Below are 27,498 nucleotides of genomic sequence, written 5' to 3' on the forward strand. Positions count from 1 at the left end.
AGTTCAGACCTCTGCACGGCCACGTAATTGGGCTGAAGGTGCTGGGTGGGAGCTGGAGGCATGGCCAGCCTCGCTGTAACGTAGCAGCGAGGGGGCTCTCCAAGAGATGCTGCTCCCCACCTCTTGGTTATGGTCCATTGCCGGCATTCTGCTTCAGTTCCATTGGGTGGGGTGGGGAACCTGCCACATCAATCCAGTCTGGAGGCAGGGAATGCGCCTGCCAGGGAAAGGGGCACCTCCCACCAGTCAGCTCCAGAAGAGCTGGCGAAGCCCCGTGTCCATCGAATGTCCTGCTGGCCATTTTTGCTGTGTCGCCGCACTGGGTGATGGTGCCGCGCACCTATAGCTTGCCTCTTTGCTCTCAAGACATTCCCCATCCGTAAAGGGGGAGGAGGCCGGTCAGTGCCGGACTCAAAGCTCCTCTTCCCCCTGGCGGTGCAGGCCCCGCTCGGTGCTGTTCTGTAACTCTTCTCGCTGGGCAGGTAGCTGAGCTGGGGGTGCAAACCCACCATGCTGGCCCAGCCAGCGGTGTTTTCTCGCTCGCTGTCACCTGGCTCCCTAAGGCAGCTGGCTCTGGTTGTACCAGAGAAGGAGCTGGACTGTGAGGGTGCATCAGGGGAAGGGGAGAAAACAGAGCTTTGCTCTTGCCGTCGGGCTGAAAATTAGATTTTCTGAAGAGGAAAAGTTTCACAGGCCGGAAACGGCCTCAGAAGAAGCATGCAGGGATGTGTGGGTGTGTGTGCATGTGGGCATGGGTGTGGGGAATTGTGCAATATTCTCTGGCTGGAAAAGGTGGAAAAACGAAAGCCGAGAAGGAAATGTTGCTGAGACCTCAGGGTGAAGACCTCCTTTGTGCCCCACAGCGCTCCCATGGGGCTGCCCCCAGTGCTGCCTCCCGAAGTCCCACCTGTGAGGATGCAGGTTAGGTGCACGCCAGCGAATCTCCCTTCTGTTTCTTTTGTTTCTTTTCCCTTTTCGTTTTCTTTGTGGTCTTGGGCTTCTCTGAAACACAGAAAGGATCGCTCGTTGGCTTGGGAGCCGGGAACGCCTTCGAAACCTGGTTTTACTTCTCAGCTCACTGCGGTGAAAAGAGTTTGTTTGGAAAGGGATACTCCCTTTGCGGGGAGAGGAGCTAGTGATTGGAACAGGAGACTGAGAGCCCCACCCCTCCATCCAGCCCAGCAGGACTCCTGGGTTCTCCTCCCAAGTCTAACACTTTGTGCCCCGGAGTCGTTATTTAATCGCTCTGATTAGACCTCAGTTTTCCCAGCTGTGAAATAGGGAGGAGGGTCAATAGTATTATCGCCATCTCTCAGGGGTGTTATACTGAGCTAAGGAAGGATGGCCTGAGCTGGAACTCAGGAGACCTAGGTTCAAACCCCTGCTCTGTCCCAGACTCCCTGGGTGACTGTGGGCAGGTCACTTACTCTCTCTGGGCCTCGGTTCCCATCTGTACAATGGGAGGATAGATCCCATCCCCTACCTGGTGAACCCTTGAGTTCCCATTCAGTTCAATGGGGACAGGATGCGCCCCTTGGGCTGTAGTTCTGACCATGCTACCCACCTCTCTGCTCCCTCCCTTACTTTATGGCCAGGGTATGCACAGGCTGCAGCCCCACATTCAGCCCAAACAACGAGCAGCAAGGTCCAGCAGCTTAGCTGGCAAAGTTCCTACCCAGCCTCTTGGGGCCAAAACCTCCATGGAAGTCAGAGGGGTTCCCCCAGCAGAGCAGACTGGTCAAGAGGTAGAAAGGAGCCAAACATGGCCCCAGAACCCTCAGCTCAGGCCAGGGCTGTTTCTTGGGCGTCCAGGATAGAGGGAAGAAAAAGCAAAAGGACAAAAGGGGGAGGGCAGCTGATGCATAAAAGCAGAGATGGGCCCACCTCTGGGATTTGGGCACTGCCTCTGGGATTTGAGCACCTCGGCCTTTCTGTGTTGGGAATAGGGGGGCTCACTTCAGACCCATCTCTGCAGTAGAGAGGAACATGAGAGCAGCACAGATGAGACCCCACCCTTTTTCTAGCAGGGAGCTGGGCACTCAGGAGCAGACCTGGGCTGTGTGATTAATGGCGAGAGACCCCCAGATCCAAAGCTCCCTGGAGTCAGTGGATAGCCGCCCAGCCGCTTCAGCGGGCTTTGGATCCAGGTCAAATATTCCTCTCAGCTCTGCCGAGCAAGCCTCTGTGTCAATGTACTGGTCTCCCTGCCCCGGCGGATTTCCCCCATGTTGGGAGAGAAGGGTATCAAACCAGGCTCCATCCTGGGCCTGGAGAGAAGGGTGTGTCCCCCCCTGGGGAGGGGGGTCTCTACAACAGCCCCCAGCGTAGTAGGGAAAAGAGCCCTTTTCCCACCCCAGCAGTGTAGACCTAGGGTCAATGGAGGCTGGAAAGAGGAAATGAAGGAAACAAACAGGAACACGGGAAAGCTGGAGGAAGGGATATTAAAGAGGAGAAACATAAAATGCCAGGAGGAGCCTGGCGCCCTGTCAGATTCCTCACATCCCTGGAACTTTCGCTGGCGGTGACAGCGTCTGACACCCACCCCAGGGCGATCCCTAATCCGGGCAATTAGGAACACATGAGAATGGAGTTTGCTTGGTGTTCCTCCTCGCCACGGCTGCTCGCAGTTCCGCTCTGCTGTTAGGAGCCCGGCTGCCAGGGCTTCCCATGTAGCAGAAGATTCGTTCTGCATTTTTCTTCTCATTTGTGGTACAAGCCACGTGGCGAAGCCCCGAATGAGTTGGCTCCCGGATTGTCCGCTTCAGCAGTAGCTCCTGACTCTGCTGGCGTGTTCCACAAAGGGGAAGTTCACACCGGGGGAAGGGGGGATTGTCAGAGCCCCCTAACCAATACAGGTTTCTACACACACAAATGCATGTTCATCCAGAACAAGCCCACGCATTCCTGTAGAGGACAGACCACCCAGGGCCTGAGCCAAAAGAACAGGGAAGAGTCCCATTGATTTCAATAGGCTTTGGATCAAGCCCCTATATATCGCCTGTCATTGTAAAGCCTTTTTCAAACTCCACAAGCCTATATATAAAAATTATCCATGGGGGCCCATTCATTATCACGCAAAAGCAGCGACTTCTACAGGCCCATTGAGAGAAATCTGGGGCCCCAACACATCATGTTGGCTGGGGCCCAACCCCTCCCATTTCACCCCAGTTACCGAGGTTTTGCGGGGACCCTAGTGCTCTTGTCCTCTCTTTCCTCCCCTCTTGTCAGCCCTGCGCCTCTGGGATTTAACAGCCACGCTGCGGGACAGTTTAGGACAGGAAGTGAAGAATGCTGCATTCTGGAGGTGAAGTGGAAATGCCCCCTTGGGAATTTGGTCACGACACCAGGGTTGACACTCCTGATCTTGCAAAGGGGCCACTGAATCTTTATAGGCACCAGTGGTCAGGCACCAGGCTTTAGGCTTCATCTGAAGGGTGCCCAGCATCCCCTAGCCCCACCATGCACCACTGATTGAGAGAGAACAGTGCCACCCCTAAAGGGATGGCAACACAAGGCCCGGGCAGTGACACACACACACAGCCCTCCTGGCTGGTCTCTTCAGACACGTACCTTTCTTGCTCTGTCCGGCTGACCTATGCCTCTGGGCAGAAAACTAGCTAGGGGCCTATGCACTGCTGAAACACCCACCAGAGCTGGAATTTGGTGGGCTGAAGGCCTGGTGTCCAGACTGAGTTCACCCTCTGAACCAAGGTGTAAGCTTGGGCTTTGACAAGACGGACCCATTGCTTGGGCATTTGTTCCCATGGGGTTTCTGATCCAGGGTCTGTGCAGGATTGTTCCCAGCTCTCTGCCTTTCCTCTCCCTACATCTGATTTCCTTGCTGGGTGTCTGTTTTCTTTTCCCCTTCTCCGTGTTACCCCTGGCAGTGTTCCGGCAGCTTTGATCACAGCCCAAACTCTCCATTTTGTTTCATGTCAGTTCCCAGCGTGGAATCAAGCTGATGATGTTACTTTGAGCTGTCAAGGCCCAGAAGGACAAGCTAAAGCCTTTCCTAGCCTCCCCCGAACAGCGTCTGTAAATCAGATTCACTGACGGCCTTGGAAAGATCTGGTGCTCCACCGACTGCCCTGTGGGGAGGCAGAATCCCCATTCCAATGTCTCCGTTTGAAAGGAGCCCTCGTGTTTAAAACCCCCCCAGCTCTGCTCTGGTAGCTTCAAAGGGCTGCTCCATGCTTTGTGATCCACGGGGGATACACTGAGCCATCAAAGGAAACTTTGACTTATCAGTACCATTCCCCTGTGGCTTGGATGGGAAGACTGCTCCTCCCACGAAATGGAGAGAACTCACCCAAGGTATCTGATGCCGCCACGACATCTTCTTCCTTTCACCAGCCCTTGCCTCTTGCCCCGGCGTCGGGGAGGGCCCTAGTTTTATTCTGTCCTCTTTTGGGTCCATGTTAACCCCTAAGGCCAGATGCCTTTCTACAACTGAGATTGGGGGAGGCCTTGGGAACATGCCTGACGTGGTGGCTCTGAAGCAACAGCTACGTTGACCCATCAAGGATCCTCTTCAGCATCCCAGCCCCTGGGATCCTGTATGCCAGCACTGTAAGGATGGTGGCAAGGAAGTCCAAGACTGAGTCAAGATTGTTGACAGAGGCTCCCTCCAAGCTGACATATGGATTGTCCTGCCTGGGTCTGTTTTTCAGCACAATAGGAGACGGAGGGGTTTGTTGTTACGGAGCAGCACATTGTTTTGAAAGGTCAGTAACGAATAAACATGCAATTGCACACACGGCAGGGAGGAGCAGCCAAAGCAAGACACACACCCACCCCCACCCCCCGGCTCAGGGCTAGGGGAACATCCAGCTTCAGGAGCAGTGCGTACAGGAGCAGGGGCATCCCGTTGTCACCAGTTTTCAGAGCTCGGGAGAGGAGGAGAAAGCAACATTTCCCCTAAATTCCTGCCACCTGGCTCCCATTATGCTCCCCAATGCTGTGAGTTGGATGGAATGACGAGCCAGTGGAAGATCGCGGCTCCTAGGCATCATTATTAGGGGAAAGTATTTGTGATTTATTTTATTCCTAATACAAGCTGAAAGGGCCAAGAAGGAGGAGGAGGAAGAATTTCTCTATGCTCAGCCTCCAGATCTCTCTTTACTTCAGCCCTTCACTCCTCCTTTCCCCACTCTATCACTCCTATCTCCCTCTCTTTTCTCCCTTTCCTTGCATTCTTTCCCTACTTCTTTTACGAGCTATTGATCAATCGACTGATCATTCGTTTGCTGTCTCCCCCTTCGGCTTTTGTCACTTGAAGCAATGTGGTTCTTCACTCAGCGAGTCAGGGCTCAAAGCCGTAAATCACTCAAACTCTGGGGCCAGGTACTCGGATCTCATTCCAAGAGCGACAGACCAGTACTCCTTACAAGCCAGTTATGAAGCAAATATGTCTGAGAACACTCACAGCCCGGCCAGTCACATCCAAGAATGACCTCAGCAACCTTCTGGTTTCCATTGGCCCCAAAGGTCCACAGCAAGGATTTTAGATTTGATTCCTAAACCGAGAATCCCCTGCTCTTGTCTGGGAAACTCGAGAATGGCGATCACTGGATACAGGGAGATGGTGGCAATAGAGGGGTCTATGTTTCAGCAGCAAGCTATCCTTGAAGCTGGAGGCTCCCCAGTTTGGATAATGGAACTGGATAGGTTTGGAATTAGGGCGCAGGATGGATTTCATGGCCTGTCAAGGGAACATTAGAGCAGTAAAACCCAATTTAGCGAAAACCTCCGTGGGTCGAGTCTCCTGGCAGGGGTCATTTTGCAAGCCATGGATCAGAAATCACCTTTATAATATTCAATATTAATTTAGCAAATATGCATGTGCGTAATACTGTGCAGCTCTCTAGAGCCTTTTATCCAAGGATCTCGAAACACTGATGTTCTCGCTCTACCTCCCTGAGCCAGGTATTTAGCAGATGGAGAAACTGAGGCAGACAGCAGCGTTGTGATTTGCCCAAAGTCACGTGAAGCAGTAGTGGAGTCTGGCCTAGAATTCAGGGGCTGATTTGTCAGGCTCCAGCTGCTCTTCCTGCACGCGCAATTTGACCCATATGGATTAGTGCCTTAAACCACATGCCCACAAGTGAGACAGTTGTCGCTGAGCTCAGCAATTTGTAATTCTGTTGTCTTTATTTTGATGTTTAACAGAACACCCTGAACACAAGCCCTGAGATTTGCAAATGGATGAACAGAGCAAGTGGCTGCTCCCTTCCTATGGTTTGGCCTTCTCCTGTATTTTGGGAGAGGAAGGCCTTACGGCTATGGCCAGGCCTGAGGACAAAGGGTAGGGCTGCCCAGCTATTTTTAGCACAGCGAGCATGAGCCCACGGTTGTCAGCCTGGGTTCAGCGGCTTGCTGCAGCAGGCTGGGCAGGAGTCCCCAGCAGGACCTGTGTTCAATTCCTGGTTCTAACACAGTCTCCCCAAGCGAAGTCTGATCGGTTATAGACCCTTCCTGGCTCTGCCGTTCTAGGCTGACCTTTAAGCCACAGCCAGGCATTCATAGCATAGTTCAATTCCTGGTTCTAACACAGTCTCCCCAAGCGAAGTCTGATCGGTTATAGACCCTTCCTGGCTCTGCTGTTCTAGGCTGACCTTTAAGCCACAGCCAGGCATTCATAGCATAGCAGTTGACTAGACTGCCAGAACAACCCCCCAGGAAATGGGAGTGTAACGTCTGGATTGCAAGGCCAGCTCCAGAATTGCTTCACACATGTGGATGCTTGTGTGAGTGCAATTTTCTTCATAGCCAGATGGATTATGGACATGGGCCCAGGCTGATTTCAAAGATGAGATCAAGGCTTCCCGATCATGAAAGGTGTGCTGTTATGGGGAAATCATATTAACTCAGCACCCTTCTCTTTGGTTGTTTAGGGACATAAAGAAGGTTTGAGCATGAATTTTCCCCAAATGGCTCTAAATACAAAAGGACTAAATCAAGTCTCCTCGGCCAGCCTGCTTGGGCATTATCTCCTTCCACACCCCATTCCTCACCTCCAGGGCAATGCTTCTTCATTCTACATTTCCTGGATTCCAGCTGGGCCAGGCAGGTCACTGCCTCCTCTTTGGCGCTCCTGACGACTTCGCGCGTCCTGCTCTTCGATCCCCACTTGCAGCCGCATGTTCTCCCCTCATTGCTGCAGGGGCTCCATTTGCTCCAGGGTCCCATCTCACACATCTCTGGCAGGGGGAGGAAAGACCAGTAACGCAACAGCAGCAGTGGGGACCTAACACGGCCTTTTCAGAAGTGGCCTTTTTGCCTCCTGCCGGCACACTTTGCCCGGCCAAGTTTTCGCAGGCTCAGAATTTCAGATTTATTTGCACAAAACCCCAGGCAGCCAGATGCGTGCGAGCACAGCTTGAAGGAGGGGCCAGAGCTTGGATAAGAAATGCTGTGGACAGACTTGTAGAGACTGCAGCCTGAGGCTTTGGGAAAACATGCCCTTCCCCTTTAATCCTCATCCAAAGCTCACTGAAGCCCACAGGAACCTTGCCTTTGATTTCTGTGGGTTTTGCATCAGGCCTGGAACCATCTATTAGAATTCTCCGAGTGTATGCAAGGCTGGCAAAAATGTTGCTCTGGACTGAAATCCTGTATCTGGTGCTGGGGGATCCCAGACCCATGGGGGATTGTTCAGGAATCAGACAGATGGGAAAGGGCAGAGGGAACCAGGGGAGGAGTGTCCTAAAGGAGAAGGGGCAGAGATTACCCAAGACTTACCCTGGCACTCCCTGGTGCTATGCTGGGCTGTGGTATTCGATGGGCACGTGCTGAAACACTTCCCTTTGTGCAAATAAAACTTCTCTTTGCATTTCATGCAGAAATCTTTGCTGAAGCAGCTCTCACAGCTCGGCGACCTGCACTCTGCAGGAAGGCACGGGGCATCAGTCAGTGAAACTGCCCCTCGGTTGGCAAGAGGAGTGTTAGGGCAGCAGGGACGACAGAGCAGGGCACTTCTAGTCACCTGGGGATCTCAAAGCCCATTGGCAACATTGAAAAATCCCACCCCCATTTTAGTGATGCAGAAAGGTGAGGTGGCTTACCCCAGTCACACAGCAGAGCAGTAACGGAGCAAGGAATAGAACCCAGGAGTCCTAGTGCTCAGCCTGCTGCTCTAACCACTAGACAGCCCTGCTCCCCATGCAATGTAAAGCTGACTGGAGGGGCTGGGTTCTTAGGCAGGAAACAAAGAGGAGAAATCTGGACTTTTCCCTTTCTGAAAGGCGAGCGTATTGTTTGTCATAAGGTGGGGTACGGCAGGGGAGGGCGAAGCAAGAGGGAGCTGAACGCCTCCCTCTGGACAGCAGGTGAGCGTGGCAGCTTGTAGGAGAGCTACATACTTGTGCATCTGTTGACCTCTTGGCCTCGCACCCCGAAGTAGCCAGGTGGGCAGGCGTGGACACATGCCCCGTACTGGCGGATTCCATCCCTCCAGATCAGCAGGAAGAGACGCTGCTGGCAGGCAATGCACCCGTTATCCTCCGAGCACATGATGCAGCCCGTGCAGTTCTCAAACAAGCCAGCGCTCGCTGCAAGAGAAAAAAGGCAGAGAAGAGAGGCTGTTGCCATCAGCTGGCACATTGTGCAAGCCGGGAGCAGGGGGAGGGGGACTAGGAAGGAACAAACTGCCCCAGGCTTTCTTGTCCTACATAATCCCCAACTCCCAAGGCTGGGATGGGCTGACCATCGCTCCAGCTAGTGCTAGTCCATCCCAGTGCAGGGATGGCTGATGTGCAACGTAGGCTTGAGAATGTCGAGGAGAAGCCAGGGAAGGAGAAAGTAGAGCTAAATAATAGGCTGGTGGAGGGCTGATTAGGAGCTGGTTTCAATGAAGGGTCTGGGCTAACCCTGCACACTGCTCCCTCGCTTCAGCCAAAAGGCATCACACTCAGCATCCTGCCCCACCGCCCTCCTTAGCTGGAAACCGAGGGCAGCTAGCTTAGGGCTCTCAACTGCCGCTCATCCCCAAAGCATCTGACCGCCAGGTGTGGAATTAGGGGCTGTGTCTTTAAGGGCTGAGCTTCCCAGACAGAGTCCAGTGGGGGTTAGGGGGGTGCTATAACTTATAGGCACAGCCTGTTGGAACTGGACACAGGATAAAGCAGAGAGCTGTGCAAGCACCTTAAGTACGGAGGTGATCCTCAAATGCCACGCTGGGGCTAGGGACTCCTCCTGAAGCTAGCTAGGAGCATGCTGTGTGATTGGAGGAGGAGTGAGAGGGTCGCATGTGACTGCTGACCGTGGGAGCTGAACATTGGGAAGCTTCAAGGGATGGAGAGAGGCCCCCGGCCTGAGAGAAGCTCAGACGGACAGTCCACGTGTTTACGGGCTCCTTCATGTTCTCCTTGATACGGCAGAACACCTGGCCCCAAGCTTGTGATCTCGCACCTTCGTTTCAGCAGCGCTGTCTGGATCGGATCCAGGGCCCACTGCAGCCAAGGAAGGCTCCTGTGGGTGTTGGATGGAAGTGTAGACATTACCAGGCTGGGTCAGAGCAGAGACCCACCTAGTGCAGTCTCCTGTCACCAGCCATGGCCCCGTCCAACTGCATCAGAGTAAGGTACAAGAATGCCTGCAGCAGGCAGTGAGGGGAATCAAACCTCTCCTCAGCTACTCCAAGCAGCCTAAACCCAGGGGATAGGGTTGCCAGGTGTCTGGTTTTTGACCGAAACGCCCAGTCGAAAAGGGACCCTGCTGGCTCTGGCCAGCACCACCAACTGGGCTGTTAAAAGTCTGGTTGGTGGCGCAGTGGGGCCTGGGGCTAAGGCAGGCTCCCTGCCTGTCCTAGCGCTGCACGGCTCCCAGAAGCGGCCGCCAGGTCCTTGCGGTGCCTAGGCTCGTGGGCGGCCAGGGAGGCTCCGCACGTGGCCTGCACTCTGAGTGCCAACTCCATAGCGCCCAATGGCTGGAAACCGTGACCTAGGGGCCACAGGGACCTGGCGGCCGCTTCCTGGGAGCCACGGTAAGCACTGCCGGGACCCCGCACCCCTACCCCCTGCCCCAGTCCTGAGTCCCCTCCCGCACCCAAACTCCATCCTGGAGCCTGCACCCCTGTCCCAGCCCTGAGCCCCCTCCTGCACCCCAAACCCCTCATCCCTGGCCCCACCCGAGAGCCCACACCCCCAGCTGGAGCCCTCACCCCCTGCATCCCAAGCCCCTGCTCCAGCTCTGAGCCCCCTCCAGCACCCAAACCCCTCATCCCCAGCCCCACCCCAGACCCCACAGCCCCAGCCAGAGCCCGCACCCTCTCCCACACCCCAACCCCTTGCCCCAGCCTGGAGCCCTCTCCTGCACCCTGAACCCCTCATTTCTGGCCTCACCTGGAGTCCGCATCCCCAGCCCTGAGCCCATAACCCCCTTTCCCCCCTGCATCCCAACCCCCTGCCCCAGCCTGGCGAAAGTGAGCGGGGGTGGGGAGAGCGAGTGACAGCAGGAGGGGGGAATGGAGCAAGCAGGGGTGGGGCCTCAGGGAAGGGGTGGGGCCTCAAAGAAGTGGGGGAAGGGGTGTTCAGTTTTGTGTGATTAGAAAGTTGGCAACCCTACCAGGCGGTAGTTCTCAGCTTTGCCTCCCCAGTCACACTTCTCCCGTCTACACAGCACTGGCCTCCTCCCCTCTGCACTGTCCCTTTAAAATTCTCACTCCTAGGCCCCACTCCCCAGCACTGGCCCTGGGCGATGGCGTCCTACATGCATGCATTTGCCATTCTGCTGGTGCCCTGGAGACTGAACGCTACAGACAGAACACCAGGAAAAGGATGTTTCAGTCCCACAGCCCCCTGCAGTGATACTCCATCCATAGGGCAGGCACAGCCCCAGCAGAGCCAGCCGCCCCACACTGCCCTGCCACTCCGCCTCAGCCCTCTGCTTGGGACAGATGCCCAGCCTCCATCTCCGTCCAGTGCTTGGCCTCTGTTGAGTTCTGCCAAGGCTGTCTGTTGTCCTGATGGGTGGGGGGAAAGGGGGGAATTAGGACACCCCTTGGTTTCACACAGGCTAAGAAACGGGGCATGACTTTTGGACCCCACAGATCGGTATCTGAATGAGTGTCCTAGAAGAGATGGACTCCATGTCTCCTTAGCTTCTGGCGTCTGTCTGCCTGTAATGATTTCTCTGAATCACTCATCACTAATTTCTCAGCCCTCCCTTTGTGCGTTGAACATTCCTGTTTGTTTTTCATTGGCCAGGACTACAATAATGTCTGCTTTTCCATTCACCCAAGGATCTCAAAGCACTACACCGATATTAACTAACCCTCGCAAGCCCCCTCTGTTGCAAAAAGGGCTGAGATAGAGATCAGTCTCATCCTTCACTTACATGCACATCGGTGCAGAAGGGTCACACGCAAATACACACAGACAAAACCACTGGCATCAACTATGGGACATTTCCTACATCTCTGAACTGTTGCTAGAATGCTTTGGAACTGTGGCTCTGTGCGACCAGTCACCAACTGCTCTGTAAAATCAAAGGCCTGAGACACAGAAGTTCGGTACTTAACTATGAACTTTACTGACCACTTCTGTGCTGCTTGGGTACCCGTACCACATGAGTAAAGCTCCATAAATTCTGGCCCAGCAAACTTGCCAGGCAGGAATCTAAAGGGAAGATTTCCAGGACATTCCATGTAGAGAAGGGTGATAAATACCAAATGAAATTTACAGCACAAGCCAAACCTTCCAGTCCTTGCCTAGCCCATAAGCAGCCAAATTCCCATGGAGTTCAGTGAGTTCTGGGTTTGATAGGAGTGCTGCTTAAGTACAGACTCAGGCCCTAATTCTGCAAAGTATTTAAGCCCATACTTAACTTGAAGACTTCAGAGGGATTTAAGCACATGCTTAAGTCCCTCTTAAGCACTTAGCTGAATTGTGGCCTTAGCAAAGATTGCTAGATTAGTCCCTCTGTGAATGAATAACCTTATCTAATTAGTGCCCGTAATGCAGTACATGTGGGAGGCATCTTTAGCCCATTAAATAAGAGTTGCACGTATCCTAAAGCATGTTAAAACAAGGATTAGTTAGTGGTTAAAAATATTGCCTGACCTGACACAAGTATCCAAGGCCTGTTATGCTCACAAAAGTTTATGCTCAAATAAATGTGTTAGTCTCTAAGGTGCCACAAGTCCTCCTGTTCTTTTTGTGAATACAGAGTGACATGGCTGCTACTCTGAAACCTGTTAAATGTTACAGGAAAGGAAGAAAGCTTAGGAAATGTTACAAAAAGGGCAGAGCCAGATATCGTCATATTGCCCAATACTACAGTCAGGGCCATCCCTAGTGGGGTGCGCCCTGGACAAGTCAGCCTGTATGGGCTCCCTTAACATTTTTTATACAGGTGAAATCTGGTGTGGGGAGGGAACACCAGTGCTGGGGGGCAAGAGATGATGGAAAGTCACAGGATGGCACCTGTGTTAGGGGCGAGGGGGCCCCCTGTGCTGGGGAGTCCCAGAAAAGGGAGGGGTCCGGGGCAGAAGGGCAATGGATAAGGTCAGCCTGGTGCTGGCGTGTTCCGGCGGCGCTAGGATGCTGGCGGCGGTGGGTAAGCAAGAAAAAGAAATAGAACACGCACTTCCCGCCGGTGAGTGCGGGCCTGACCCCTGCTGCCGGTGCCAGGACCCCTGCTAACTCCCTGGGCCAGCTTGGCCCCTCAGGCACCCCTAACCTCAACCCCCGGGCCAGCCTGGCCCCCGAGGCACCCCTTACCCCTTCTCCCCAGCTGGTCTAGCACCTCCCGTATGACACATGCACACTGAAGCACGGGGCCCCCAAAGCGCACGGCCTGGAGCAGTTGCCCTGATTTTCCATACCCAAGGGACAGCTCTGACTACAATAACATCTGCTTTTCTGTAACACCATTCACCCAAGGACCTCAAAGTGCCAAAGAGATATTAACTAACCCTCACGAGCCCCCTCAGAGCGAGGTCGTAATACATCCCTGATGGAGATAAGTAAGCTGAGGTACAGAGATGTTAAACAACATAACCAATCTCACACCACAAAGCAGAGGCAGGAAAAGAACCCAGGAGTCCTGAATCCTTTTCCTCTGCTCTGTTACATCACATTCTCCCACTGGAGAAACAGTAGCAGCAGCAGATGTCACAGCTTGTTAAACGGGAAGGGAATGGAAGGGGAGAGGCCTTGGAGTTCCTGAAGGTGATGTTTGCCCTCTATGAATCCATCACCTTTAGCCCAGGCCAGGGCGTTAACATGAACACGAGAGAGGCCGAAGCCGGTCTGAAGAGAAAAACGGGCCAGTAAATATATACAGTGGAACCTCAAAGATACGAACACCAGAGTTACTGACTGACCGGTCAACCGGACATCACGTGAAACCGGAAGTAACCAATCAGGCAGCAGTGGAGACAAAAAACAAAAGAACCCCCCCCCCCAAAATAAAACCCCAGCAAACACTGAACTGAGCCTGTATTGCGTCTGAAAGGTAGGCACATCTGGGCTGCCTGTCCCCACCCCCATGTGCTGGGCAGCCTCATACAGAGGTGGGGACACTGAGATTAGCAGGCAAAGCTGTGAGCCTCCGCTGCCAGCCCAAGACAGCCAGAGCAGGAGCAGCACTGGGGTCTGTGCTGCTTTCCTGGAAGCCAGGGGTGCTGTTTTTGCCCCCCTCCCCCAGCTGGGAGGGGGCTGGCGGTTTCTACCACCCGCCCCCCCACCCCTCCTCCCCGCTGCCAGCCAAGAAGCTGCCTGCAAGGAAGTTGCCTAGCTGCGTCTGGAACCTGCCCCAGGCCCGGAGTATGAACTGCTGGAGCCAGAGTTAGGAATATTTCAGCGTTACAGCCAACTTCCCTTCCCACGGTGTCTGTAACTCTGAGGTTCTCCTGTGTGTGTGTATATACACACACACACACAACCCAAATGGACCATATCCTCAGCGGGGGCAATTTGCTGCAGCTCCACAGATTCCAGGTTTAAGCATCCATCACAAGCAGAGCGAGGCTAATTTGTACCCAGACCCCAAAACTTTATTTCCTGCTCCCAGCAGAACGTGGGCTCCTACTCACCCCAGAGCAGAATCCAAGCGGCTTGGTTTTACCTTTGCATCGTGCCTCAGCCAGCTCTCAGAGCCTTGGCCCGACCTGCCTCGAGTTTAACGGCCTCATTCAGGAACTCAGGCTGTCTGCCTCAGGCACCTTGTCAGCCCCTGCCTCTGAAGCCCCCCTTTGGCTCATGGAACCGACTGGGACCTCAGAAGGGACTGTGCATTCATTCGCCACATGTGGATCCCCAACTTGCATACACAAGTTGCTATCTGGCCGCCCAGCTGCCTGATTTACATGTGCAAAATGGGTGTGTTTCCATATTTGTGGGTGCAACGAAATGTGGGCACAATTGGGTGTGAAAACGTGCAGCCCCTGGCTAAAATCCCTGTGGCCGTGAAGCTCTTTAGGACACAAATGATCCCAAGGCCCCTGAATATCTTCTATAGAACCCAGACTGGGATGGGGATACAGCTGAGTTTATTCTACTCAGGCTCCACCCACAACCCCAAACCACAATGCCAGAGTCACTGGATGGCTCTGCTGAAATGACCAGCAATGGGGTAGTTAAAACATATTAAAAGGGAGGCCCCCGTCCAGGTACAAAAATGCACTCCTACTTCATCGTCTAACGGCACTGCACAAGCACACCCAAATGGCGAGCTGAGCCTCTGACTGCGCCCAGTCACATGGAGAAGGGTTTGGGGGCATTTGCTCATATAAAGAGCAAGACATTTAATATGTGTAATGAAATCTTACGTTCTGCAGTAACTGCACCAGAAGTGCCGGTGTGCCTCCAAGCACTGATTCAATCTGTAATGGATCTTACTGCTGTCACGGAGTCCCTGGGCGATGCTCTGGAACTGCTCCCCATGAAGCCAGTCAGGACTCTGGGGCAGTCGCCTTTCTGTGAGCAGCCTGTCTTCAGGACACACAGCTCACACAGCTTCCACCTTCCTGGGTCTGACCTCGGAGCATTCAGCATCCTCTGCCCCTCCGTGCGCTTCCCCCCAGCGAGTCCGCTCAGGCGGGGCTCCTGGGGAAGCCAGAGGGTCCTGAACCCCAACTTCGCAGTCAGACGTGACTCTCAGCCAGCCAGCAAAACAGAAGGTTTATTAGACGACAGGAACATGGTCTAAAACAGAGCTTGTAGGTGCAGAGAACGGGACCCCTCAGCTGGGTCCATTTTGGGGGGCAGTGAGCCAGACAACCACGTCTGCACTTCACTCCATGTCCCAGCCAGCCCCAAACTGAAAACCCCCTCCAGCCCCTCCTCCTCTGGGCTTTGTCCCTTTCCCCGGGCCAGGAGGTCACCTGATTCCTTTGTTCTCCAACTCTTCAGCTCTCACCTTGCAGGGGGGGAAGGGCCCAGGCCATCAGTTGCCAGGAAACAGGGTGTTGGCCATTCTCTGGGTCCAGACTCCTGCACACACATGCCCTCTAGGGCTCTGCAATGATCATACACCCTTACTCCACCCCCTAGATACTTAAGAACTGCCTAGGGGAAACTGAGGCACCCCCACACTATTCAGAGGAAACATTAAGAACAGTCCCACTTCATCACAACTGCATTAAGCCAGGTTTTTCACAGAGCCAAAGCTTAATAAAAGCTAAAAGGGCAAAATAAAAATTCCAGGGGCTGAGAGAGTATCTAGATTAATATCTCTGGGGCTTGATCCAAAGTCCGTTGGGAGACTTCCCTTTCCCTTCAAAGAGGTTTGGATCAGGCCCTTGATTCTCTGGGCACTTTCGTTGCATCCGCCACTTAAACCGCGCTGCAGCTGCATGTGTTTGCATGCAGTAACCATGCATAGAGCTACAACAGATTGTATGGAACGTGCAGACAGGTTTTTGTAGTGTAAAGAACCATGAAAAGGTCATCAGCAACTTTAACAATGGGATCTGCTCTTAAACAGAATGTAGCTTCCTGCTGTCCTGATTGCCCAGCCCAGGGCTCCGATGCGTCCCAGCAAAATAGAGTTTAAAGCCAATGAAACAGATTGTGAAAGTCATGTAAAGTGAACCAAGGAACCAGTGAAAAGGGGGCTCTGCTCCACGTGCCAGGGGATGTTATTTGACAAAGATCTCAGAGAAGATGAAGCCACACTTGATACCAAAACGTAACCAGTTAAAATACAAACAGCCGGATTCTGATCCCACTGTCCACCGGCAGGATGCTGCTGATGTCCAAGGAGCTACTCCTGATTTACTAGTGTAAGCAGGATCAGCATCACACCCATAAGCCCCTTTCTTCCTATAAAGCATTTGAAAGGCACATGTGTTATCAACACAGATTTTTCATGTTCCCAAGACATTGATCTGCCTGCTAGCTTCTCCAGTCATAAGTGAGACCAAAATGTGATGCTGATTAGAATCATAGAATCATAGAACTGGAAGGGACCTCAAGAGGTCATCTAGTCCAGTCCCCTGCCCTCATGGCAGGACTAAGTATTATCCAGACCATCCCTGACAGGTGTTTGTCCAACCTGCTCTTAAAAATCCCCAATGATGGAGATTCCACAACCTCCCTAGGCAATTTATTCCAGTGCTTAACTACCCTGACAGTTAAGCAGTTTTTCCTAACGTCCAACCTAAACCTCCCTTGCTGCAGTTTAAGCCTATTGCTTCTTGTCCTCGCCTTAGAGGTTAAGAAGAACAATTTTTCTCCCTCCTCCTTGTAACAACCTTTTACTTGAAAACTGTTATCACGACCCCTCTCAGTCTTCTCTTCTCCAGACTAAACAAACCCAAATCAGGTTGGTTTGACACGATTTGTTCTTGACAAATCCATGCTGACTGTTATTTATCACCTTCTTATCTTCTAGGTGTTTGCAAATTGCTTATTATGAGCTACATGTTGCCTGGGATTTTACTTAAGCAGTACCCAACTCTGTGCAATGGGCAGAGTATTGTGCTCAAATTGTGGATCTGTCCTGTCTGTGCATTAAGGCAGGGGTCCAGAATGCCCCAGCAGGTTTCCTGGGAGAGGATGCTGCTTTACCAGGGACCAGACTCTTGTGGTTTAACTTTGTGGAGAGCCTGAAAAGCAGTGAGGTGGTCGTTTAAGGCAGGGGCTGTGTCTCCCAAGGGTGGATCTTTGATACGGGTTTCCCAGCGGTCTGTAATGTGGGTTACAGCACATCCCAGTTAAGGAAGAAAGGAATCCTCCTCCAGAACCATTTTGTAGTGGAGTTTGCACACCCAGAGTGGGGCTGGCAGCTTGAGCCTATCACCATTATTATCTATCACCCGGCTTTCCATAGCTGCTGGCATCCTCCGTCAGGATGCAGGCCCCAGTGTCCAGGCACTACAGGAAGATAAAGTCACTACCCCAAAGAACTTAGAGTCGAATAGCCGCACACCCTTGGTGCTTCCATCTCTAGCCTTACTCCCCCCCGCCCCACCAGTGTGACTGTCCTTTACAACATGCCCCCACCCTGCAGCCAGCTGGCATTCCAGACCTGGTCCCATTTCCTGGGCAGTATCCGGCTCAGAATAACAGCACTGGCATCTGCTCCAAAGCAGTTATACGGCAGCCCACGTGCTTCCCGTCGTCAGTCCGTCTTCACGCAGGGCCGCATCCAAACCCACTGAGATCAGTGACTCCCACCGACTTTGGATCAGGCCCTCAGTGGAGAGTCATCACTACAGAGGGGAACCATGCAGGTTCCCCTGCCCCCAGCAGCTTCAAATGCGAGGCGAGTGGCAGTCACCAGGTGGACAGTGTATCAGGAAAGCAAAAGCAGATGGGTGTGTGTGTGTGGGGGGGTTTATGTCCTTCATTAATCATGTTCCCTCCCGCTAGCTACTGTACCACCGGGAGTATCCAGCCCCTGCCCCAAAGAGCCCACCGCGCAAACAGACGAGCCAGGCGCTACTGCTGCCAGAAGTGAGCTGGGCTTGGGCAATGAGGGATGCTGCTGGGCTGCCCCCGCTGCCCCTTCCGTACCAGCTGCCGCCCGCCTTTTCCAAGGAGCCACGTCCACTCTCAGGCTCTCAGGGCTGGAAGAGCAGGAGGTGGGAGAGGTCTGTAGAACACCTGGTGAGCCAGGGCCGGACTCGCAGGGGGATAGTGCAGGTTGGGGGTAAAGGGCTGGAACGAAGGTGCGGTTCTCTGGCTGGCTTCATGCATGGAGCAGCGGCAGCATTGCATGGAGGTCTCAGGTCCGGGAGGGCAGTGGCGGCTGAGACAAAGAGGCAGGTCAGAGCGGGGCTGGGGAAGGCTGGCAGGTCTAGCTCCCTGGGTTCTCCAGGCTGAAGAGGGGGACACCACCTTCTGAATGGAGCCCAACCAGTTCCTACATTATGGCTGGCATCTGTGAACGGGTAGAGAGAGGAAAAGCAGAGGGAAACCGCGCCCCTCTTCCTGACTGGGCCATTGCTCTGGCGCGACGCAGCCCTCCTGCTCCAGCTCCCTGCCAGGAGAGAGCAAAGACGTGCTTCGAGTCTGGGTTCTTGCACATTCCACCCGCCTCCAGCTGGAGCCAGGCTTCGGCTCTCCTTGGATTTGGCTGGTGATTGCCAAATCAAAGGGCCAGTCCCGGCTGGAGGTGTAATGTGAACAGGATTCATTTTCCGTTTCCTTTCCTCTTGGTTTCCCTTTGTGCCACTTGAAGAACAGCCCCCACCAGCCACCGCCACCAGGGAGAACACTGTGCACCCACAGGGCAACAGCTGCTGCAAGGGCCTCTCGTTCATCAGAGGCCAGCTCAGTCCCAGCCACGTCAACAGGGGCGGGTGCAGCGGCCCAGCAGCCCTAAGCTCCTTTAACGTTGAAACCTGCCTTGCCCACACAGCTGGGATAACTGATGTACCACTGCGGGTCCCTGCTGGGATAAGGGGGATGGGATTGGCCCTGGTGGGGGAAGGGGTCTGTGGCCCCAATCCTGCCAGCTTCCACTGACATCAGCCGCGTGGCACACCTGGAGTGTCAGTGGTCAGGCTTGCTGGCCCCCAGCCCCCCACGCTCCTCAGGCCAGGGACACCACCCAGACGGAGGCAGGGACAGCACAGTATCTCTCTGTGAGGGGGCCATTGCTCGCATGCACCCGGTGGGACAGCCTTTGGAGGGAGTGGGGGTCTGGGAGAAGCTTCTGAAGACAATAGAGAAACCCCAGGTACAGATAAAAATGTAGCAATTCCCATTGCTCAGTGAGAGGAGGAGGGAGGTGAAACCTCAGCAGCTGCCTTCAGCACAAAGACCCCCGTGCGCTGCCTGACAGCGAGGGAAGCAGCCCCCAGGAGAACCCGGCAGCTTCCTTGGGGGCGAGGGCCCCGGTGCCACGTTCCAGCTGACTGCCCAAAGCAGCATCTGTCCTGGCTCCTATCCTTGGTTCTTTTACACGGAGGCATGTGCCACGGCTGCCATCTCTCCCCAGCCCCCTTTTCAGATCCCCAGGGACTCAAACTGGCACCACGCTGTGCTGGGAGGAGGTTCATTTGTGGCCACGAGGATTCAGTATGGCTTGGCTTTCCCCTCCAGTTAATAATGCACCTTGGACCCATTAAGCTGTTATGGTCGGCATTACATATTTGCTAAATGCCTGCAACATTCGTGTTCCTAGCTGCAGCTGGAGGGACTTCACTGAAATGCCGAGGGATTTACAAGTGTCTATTGCGCTTTTCAGTTTTTATGATATTTTTTGCATTCTCTTTTGACAATTTGTTTGGGAGCTGGGAGCGGAGCAGCTGAAAGAAGTTTGGAGTTCCTGGCCTAGCTTGGGATGGCACCAGCTGAAAGAGACTACGTTTCCACTATGAGCTATGGGCTTGTGACAGTGCTGAGAACCAGAAGCTGAGCCAGCACTGGTAATTGTAAATCCAATTAGTTCCCCCAGAGAGGGCCTGATTGAAGGGAGGGGTGGCTAATTACTAGTTCAGCCTGAGCGGGGCAGAGCTAAGGGGATAATTAGCCCGTTAACTGCCAGAGTGGAAAAGGAGCACAGGCAGGAAGTGCTGGGAGAGGAGAGCTGAGCCAAGTGGAGGCATGCCAGGGTACAGGTAGATCTCTGCATGGAGCAATCTCTCCCCTCTTTTATGGTTGTAAAACTACTGCCCGGGGCTGTACGAGGGTGATGGTTGATAAAGCACAAATACAGTATCCCGTGGTGTTACAGACTGCGGGTATCAAAGCCATTTCTAGGAGAAGACAGGAGTGCAGGGCCACCCCTGTCTCAGGGGCTCACGCCCGGCTTGCATACACACGCTCACACTAGCTCTCATTGGCCTAGCACGAGTATAAAGAGCCGTGTAGCAGCAGCATGGGGCGTGTCGTGGAGGCAGGGCCCAGCTGTGCCGTGTACAAACCGGCCTGAAACCAGTGGGTTTGTGCTCGGCCCAGCTCAGCCGCGTCTCCACTGCCTCTGTCAGGGCTATTTATACTCACGCTGGTTCCGTGAGAGCAACACAAGGGGGCCCAATCACATCCCTAGCTCGTGGCATAGACCCAGCCATGGAGAAATCACAAAATGGTTTCCTTTCCTGAGTTCGAGCTGTGCTCAGCGTGGAAGGGAAGCGCCTTGGAGTAACGTCCCTGGTTGCGAGCCCTCTGCCTTTCGGGCACCAGCCCACTCTACTTGGTGAGTTTGGCCGTGTCCCTTAAAGTCACATGAAGGGCAACAAAACATTAGTGTTGGTGTTGATCCTGGGCTCATTTACACCAGCATAACTCTGCTGACTTCAGTGGAATTCCTCCTGATTTACACTGGACACCTGATTCGTGCAGACTCCAACGTGGTGAGAATCTGTAGACGTGGGGAAAGTTTTGGAGTGTGTTGACCATGCAGCCCTTGCTCATAGACTGCAGAAGGAGCTGTGCCGAAGCCAGGGCTGCGGGGTTGGGACCATCCCTTGGTTCCCAGCAGGGATGGGCTGAGGAAACTGTGTTTTGATTTTGCAGCCCCCATCGGTAAGGTGTGGGTTTCACATAGTTGTCCCTTGAACCAAGGGTGGTTCGGAGTCAGGTTCCATTTCACCCAAACCTCCAGAGTTGAGGAGAGGGGAGTGTAAATTTTTGGGAGAGGGAAGGGAATGGAGCAGCAAATTCAAGGCCCAGGCTGGTAACTTCAACAGAGAGCAGAACAAGTGAGATGCAATGGTTAGAACTGTCCCTTCTAAGCACTGAGGTGGGGAGGGGGATGTATGCACCAGCCCTGACAACATGAATGGGAACCACGCATATAACGATGGGAGGAAGCCATAGAAAAAATTCAAGAAAGAACTAGATAAATTCATGGAGGTTAGGTCCATCAATGGCTATTAGCCAGGATGGGCAGGGATGGTGCCCTAGCCTCTGTCTGCCAGGAGCTGGGAATGGGCAACAGGGGATGGATCATTTGATGATTCCCTGTTCTGTTCATTCCCTCTGAAGCACCTGGCATTGGCCACTGTCAGAAGACAGGAGACTGGGCTGGATGGGCCACTGGTCTGACCCAGTGTGGCCCTTCTTATATGTTCTTAGACATGGAAACCGCCAGCATGAGAGCATTTGAAACTGTGGAAAAGGAGAGAGCAGGAGTAAGGACAGCAAACAAATAACTGATGCCAAAAGGAGCAACTGTAATTAGAAATGTTATTTTAAGCATTGATCTTATGTTGCAAGCCTCTCACCTGCCTTGTATATGGGTGGGTGGGTATGGAGTCACTAGAGATGGTCCCAATCCAACCCCCCAGACACAAGCACTCCTAAGCTGTGCATGGAGTTCACAACTCCCACCATGACAGCCCCAGGCCCCAGATCCCTCAGACCTTGGGGTGCGTGAAGTCTAGGGTCAGATCCACATTTTGCAGGTGGGCCATAGCTCTGTTGATGATGATGATGCTAGGAGAAAAAGGGATGCGAGAATCCCAAAGTAGCACTTAGTTATGCACGTGAGGTCTTTGGTCTGATTGACTCAGAGACTGTCAGTGCATCGGGGATTCTGGCTCCGATCCAGCACATCACTTAAGCACATGCTTCAGTGAGATGACTCACATGCCAAAAGCTAAGCAGGAGTGTATGTGCTTTGCTGGGGCAGAGCCCTATTTGGTACATGAGCTGGCTGAGAGAGCAAAGAGACGTTTTGCATGGCTAATGCACCAATTTGTACAAGCCTAAAAGTCTTTCTTTGCTCTTCACTCTCGGTCAGGACCCAATCAGATCCCATCAGCTGGGGCTGGCCTGTTCCCACAGACACTTCAGGCTCTGTTTTAACATCCAGCAGCCAGGGTCATGCTGCTGCACCTTCTCTGCTCGGCTCTGTGCTACTGGGGAACTGTCCAGCAAAAGAGCCCCTAGGGAAGAAGAGCAGAAAGGATCTCAGTGACTCCCTCAAGCAGAGGGAGCCAATGATACAACGGAGCAAGAGCCACACCTAGCTGATGACTCACTTTCTCACCCGTAAAGATCACAGAGGGAGGGATGGAAAGGAAACTTGATCCATTTACCATGAGAGGAGAGAAGTTCTGGAACAGCCTTCCCAGGGGAGCGGGGGGATCAAAAAACCTAACTGGCTTCAAGACTGAGCCTGGTAAGTTTATGGAGGGGATGGTGTGATGAGATGCCTACAGTGGCACCCAGCCGAACTGCGACTGCTAGCAGCAAATATCACCAGCAGCTGGAGATGGGACACGAGATGGGGAGGGCTCCGAGTTACTACAGAGAATTCTTTCCCAGGTGTCTGACTGGTGGGTCTTACCCACATGCTCAGGGTCCAACTGATGGCCATATTTTGGGTCAGGAAGGAATTTTCCCCAGGTCAGATTGGCAGAGACCCTGGGGGGTTTTCACCTTCCTCTGCAGCATGGGGCAGGGGTCACTTGCAGATTTAAACTAGTGTAAATGGTGGATTCTCTATAACTTGAAGTCTTTAAACCATGTTTTGAGGCCTTCAGTGACTCTGCCAGAGGTCAGGGGTCTGTGACAGGAGTGGGCAGTCTAGGAGTCTATGAGACACAACACGGGGTGTGCAGGTAAAGCCTGATCTGAAGCCAACTGAGCTCAATGGAAGTCTTTTCATTGGCCACAAAAGGCTCTGGATTGGGCCCTTAGTGTTTGAGGTTGAGAATTCTGGCCTCGTGTAAGGGAAGCAATGCGTAAGGTTTGCCCATGCTACGCTACTCTGCCAATGGACTTCAGTCCTGACCCTCGATAGCCCTGCTGCTCTGGTCTTGGGCAGCTGTTCCTCAGAATCTAGTCACGGCTCAATGTATGCCACCCAGAATCATTTGTACCAACCACTGTGATCTACTTGAACCTGAATACGGAACATATCTGGGCCACATGGTGGCTTGAAGTTGAGCTATAAATAGCCAACGTGCCTTCAAAGGAGAAATTGGGCACCATGGGTATAGAACTCTCCTTGTCCCCCAGGATATTTCCTTTTGGGCTGTTCCCCAAATTCCCTTTGCTGGACCACTGGGCAGCTGCTGGCTGGAGCTATCCTTCTCTGATGGATCTGTGAAGGTTTAAATTTAGTGTGGACAATAGCTGAGAACTGTTTGGAGGTCAAATCCCTGAAACCATAAGGGGGACCCTGGACCCATGAGCAGTTGCAGGCATCTGAATCATCAGTAATTGTTTTTAAATATTTCTTTCACTCTCTGATGTTTCACTATATCAGGTCTTGCTATTTCTAAGCTGGAGCCAAGGCACCTGGGTTTGCTGAGCCACAGTTCTGATTTTCCTTGCAGTGGGTTGGCATTGCCGGACCTCCATTCACATCTAGAGAGTAATTCCTGATTTACACCCATGTAAGTGACATCTGAATCAGGCCCAGCGGAGGGTAGGTGACTTGCCCACAGTCTGGCAGATAGTCAGTGGCAGAGTCAGAACAGAACCCAGGAGTCCAGATTCCTTTCAGCATTACAGAAAACACCCCTCCCACAATCACAGACAATGAGCCGGATTCTAACCTCAGTTATGCTGGTATAAATTTAAAGTTTCTCTGTAGAATTTAAGGGGGTTACTCCAGACTTACACTAGTGTAACTGAGGTCAAAATCTGGCCCCATATTTTGCGCCTCTTGATTAAAGCAAATTCTCTTTACAGGCTGGCTCCTCACAAGCCCCCCGTAACAGACTTCATGCCGAATCCCAGAGATGTGCTTGCCTGCCTCATGGCTGCTCTCAGAGGAAACGTTTGGCATCTGGTTAGCCTCTGCAGCCAGACACTATCCCAGAGGTACTGGCTGGCTCTCAGAACGCACTTCATGCAACACCAGCTGAAGGATGAAAGAAAATGGCGATAGGAGAGCCTGAGAAGGGACCAGACTCCAGGATCCCTATCCCCCCGTGCCAGGATGATAGCAGCCAGTGGCAATCACTGGACCCTGCAGCAAAAGCTTTGGACTCCCTGTGTCTCTCCCATGAGCAGTGCAGGGAACTTTGCTTGATTTGTCTTAGGTATGGTGTTGTGTTCGTCAGTTGTGTAATATTTTAAATATGAGATAAACTGACGCCGTTTGTTTATCTACACCACAGAGTCAGTGGGCCAGATCCTCAGCTGATGTAAATTGATTTCCATGACACCCCATGGATTGACACCAGCTGAGGATCTGGCCTTTTGTATTGAATCTTCAGAACATGAACAACTTTGGCACATGCCTCCAGCATGGTCGGCACATGCCGTGTGCGATCACAGGGCTTTGTAACGGATATGTCTTGGACAGCACGTAATGAACAGCTGCCCGTCAACTCAACACCTCTTACAAAAACATACAATAAAACCAGAGAACCTTGATTCTACTCCCAGGAGACAACTGAGTAGCCCTCTTCCCATTAACACTAGCCACTTCTCCAGCCGATTCTGATTACAAAAGTGAGTTGCTCGGGACACAGGGCAAGCTATAAAAACAGGCGCAGCCCTGATGGCTGCAGAATTCAGACTGATCTGTCTGATGGCCTTAGTTTGCTACCCGTGTGCAGGTGAGAGGTGCTTCCTGCCCTGCTTCGAGCCAGACACAATGTGATCTTCACCCAGTGTTGGGCATTGGCTCTGACCATATGGAAGTGCAAGACATCTCTGGTGTACAGCAGTGGCAGAAAGGAGATGCCAAAGGAGGCCACTCCTCAGCCAGGTGGTGCAGAGAGTTGCGGCAGGAATGGTCTCTCTGAGCAGGTCTGTTCTTTCATGGGGGATCTATGTGTCACACGAGCTGGGAAGAGCAAAGCCAGAGCCTTCAGACGGCAGTCGGCTTGTGGTCCCCAAAGCCAGGCTGAAAACATCTGTTTCACCCAATCAATTCCAGCTAACGGAACGGACTAGGGGAGTTCACCAAAGTAGCACTTACCTCAAAGAGCCAAACCTATCCCTGGTGCAGTTGACTCAGAGATGACACCCAGGATGAATTTGGACCAAAATGTTTGAATCTGTTTAGTGAGGCGCCCTGGCCCTGACCTTCCCACCCTCCCCACCCAAACAGCAATATTGACACTGGAGAGGCTGGGCAGCCAAGCTTCTGTACGCTGGATTTCAGTGCTCTGCAATGGCACGGCCATTCGCCTGGCCACCTGCAGTGCTAGATGTTGCTCCCCCACTCTTGATACGAGGTTCTGCACAAAACTTTGAATCACCATGAAAACCGGCCAGTTCAAACCCATTGCTTTGCCCTCTGATACCTTGGACACGCTCTCCAGATGACAGCCAGCTAAATTATCCATCCCCTCTTCCTCCAAATGACCCCCTCGAGAATACACAGCACTCTCCCGCTGTGCTTTGCCTCTTCCGGGCACTTTTACAAACCCCGCCCGAGCTAGCCCCGCAGCAGCGCCACGCAGCAGGGAAGTCCAGACGAGAGCCAGCTAACGATGAGGGGGCACTAAGGGATCAAAGGGCAAAGTCTGTGTCTGCTGTTGTGAATTATCCCTGGCCTCTCATTTTGCATTGCTCAGTGCCCCATCCCCTATAACTTAACCAGCTGGCTCAGCTCCAGGTACCACTAAAATGTCCCCTGCATGCCTCCCTCATCCTAGAGCAATAAAGTTGCCAGCTGATTATCTTTTTTGCCCCACCTGCCAATTCTTCCAGTTGCTCAGACTCTCTCCGAGCCCAGCCTGCCCTCCCCGAGCACAGCTCTGCCTGTTGCTATCAAGCTAGAAAGGCGAACTGCAGCATGGACTGTACCTTGTTTCTTCCTTCTGTTCTGCATGAGCATTTCCATGGAGTTGATGAATAACAGCAACATGAAAAGTATCCACTGCATCTGGGCAGGAGTAAATTAGGGCAGGAAAAGAATCAGAGCATCCAAGCAGCTGGGGTGCCTCCTGTCGGATACAGACCGAGCGAGGGCGGCCGAGGGAGACAAAGTGGCTCTTGCAGAAGCAGAGCTCACAGCATCCCACAAGTGGCTCAAGCAGTCATGCAGAAAAGCTTGAAGGTGGCATGAATGGGGCATCGAAGACCCAGGTGGTGCTCAGTCAATTGCTGGGATCATGGTGCCACAGAAGTGATGGCCGGTCCAGGGAGCTTGTCCTTTATATGCAGATCCCAACCCCCCACCCTCACACCCCTCCAAAATATCCCACAGCAACAAACCAACTTGCAAACAAATTGGCTGGAGTTTACCACTCAGAAACGCTCCAGGCTCCACCTCAGCTGGGAACTGACCCACTCTGCTTCTGCACGGCACTTGTACCCCTGCCAGGCCTGAGAATTCAGGTTCAACGCAGAGTCCACTGCTCAGAAACTCTGGGTGGAGACAAGGAAATTAACCCTGGCTGTGCTGGCAAGCTTTGTTTCATCCCCTTTCCTTGAATCCTGGTGCTCCCCTCACAAGGCGGGACAGCCCGTGTGAATTAGTCAGACTTAGCTTTGGTCTCTCTAGCCTTTCTTCTAGGAAGGAGAAAATTAATCACTTTAATTTATTAAACCACACACCATATGACAAATCTGCTGTGTCTTGGGGACAAAGGCTGGAGGGTACAATATCTACAAGCCAGATCTGGAGCTGGAGTAAACCTCTGTCACTCCACTAACTGCAATGAAGCTGGGCCAATTTACACCCCCAGAGGATCTGCCCCCCCGTCCTCTTTAGAGCTGTTGCTGAGCCTCGTTTTCCAGGCTGCTAATAAATGTTTCCCTGAGAGCTGTAGAACCTGGGGCTTGTCTCTTTGAGCCTTGTCTCTGAACTGGGAGTTTGCCGGCACATAGCCCTTTCGCAGCCAAGTTGGAGAAGACTGAGGAGCTGATGTGGCGGCCGGCAGAGCAACAGAAGGAGGCGCAGGGGACACTTCTGGCATTCCAGCAAAACCAGCAGGCCCAGCAACAAGTTCTGCTGGGATGGTGGATGGAGCAACAGCTGGTGTTTCAGGAATTCCTGAAGGAGCCCACGAGGTGCAGCAGTTAATACAAAATGTGACAAATCCGGCCGGGGGGAATGGAAGTCAGGAGGGCTGGGGCTCTGTAAAATGGGCCCCGGGGCTGGTCCTGACACATTTCTATTGACTTTTGAGAGAATTGCTGCTTGTGTGGCCGGGGATGCAGGATTATGGCTAGCCCTTTGTCTGGTGAG

At 53.1% G+C, this 27,498-nt stretch overlaps 1 protein-coding gene across 1 annotated transcript; it reads right to left on the minus strand.

The window, feature by feature from the left end:
* Window positions 1-655: 655 nt before the first annotated feature.
* RSPO4 (R-spondin 4) lies at window positions 656-26,190 on the minus strand. The gene is made up of 5 exons (XM_073309376.1): window positions 26,112-26,190; window positions 8,361-8,549; window positions 7,741-7,884; window positions 7,014-7,199; window positions 656-1,002 (listed from the first exon to the last, which is right to left on the minus strand). Exons 1-5 carry the CDS (start codon window positions 26,188-26,190, stop codon window positions 923-925), a joined length of 678 nt encoding a protein of 225 aa, XP_073165477.1. The 3' UTR covers window positions 656-922.
* Window positions 26,191-27,498: the final 1,308 nt, after the last annotated feature.

This window comes from Lepidochelys kempii, chromosome 13 (assembly GCF_965140285.1).
Source record: "Lepidochelys kempii isolate rLepKem1 chromosome 13, rLepKem1.hap1, whole genome shotgun sequence".
In the NCBI taxonomy this organism is placed as follows: domain Eukaryota; kingdom Metazoa; phylum Chordata; order Testudines; family Cheloniidae; genus Lepidochelys; species Lepidochelys kempii.

Excerpts from the sequence above, each read along its gene's own strand:
- RSPO4 (XM_073309376.1), bottom strand. The coding sequence starts at position 26,190 with ATGCAGTGGATACTTTTCATGTTGCTGTTATTCATCAACTCCATGGAA. Across the intron at positions 7,200-7,740 it reads TAGCACCAGGGAGTGCCAGG|AGATGTGTGAGATGGGACCC; the intron begins GTAAGTCTTGGG and ends TCCCCCTGCCAG. Across the intron at positions 1,003-7,013 it reads GAAGAAGCATTGCCCTGGAG|AGAAGCCCAAGACCACAAAG; the intron begins GTGAGGAATGGG and ends TCTGTGTTTCAG.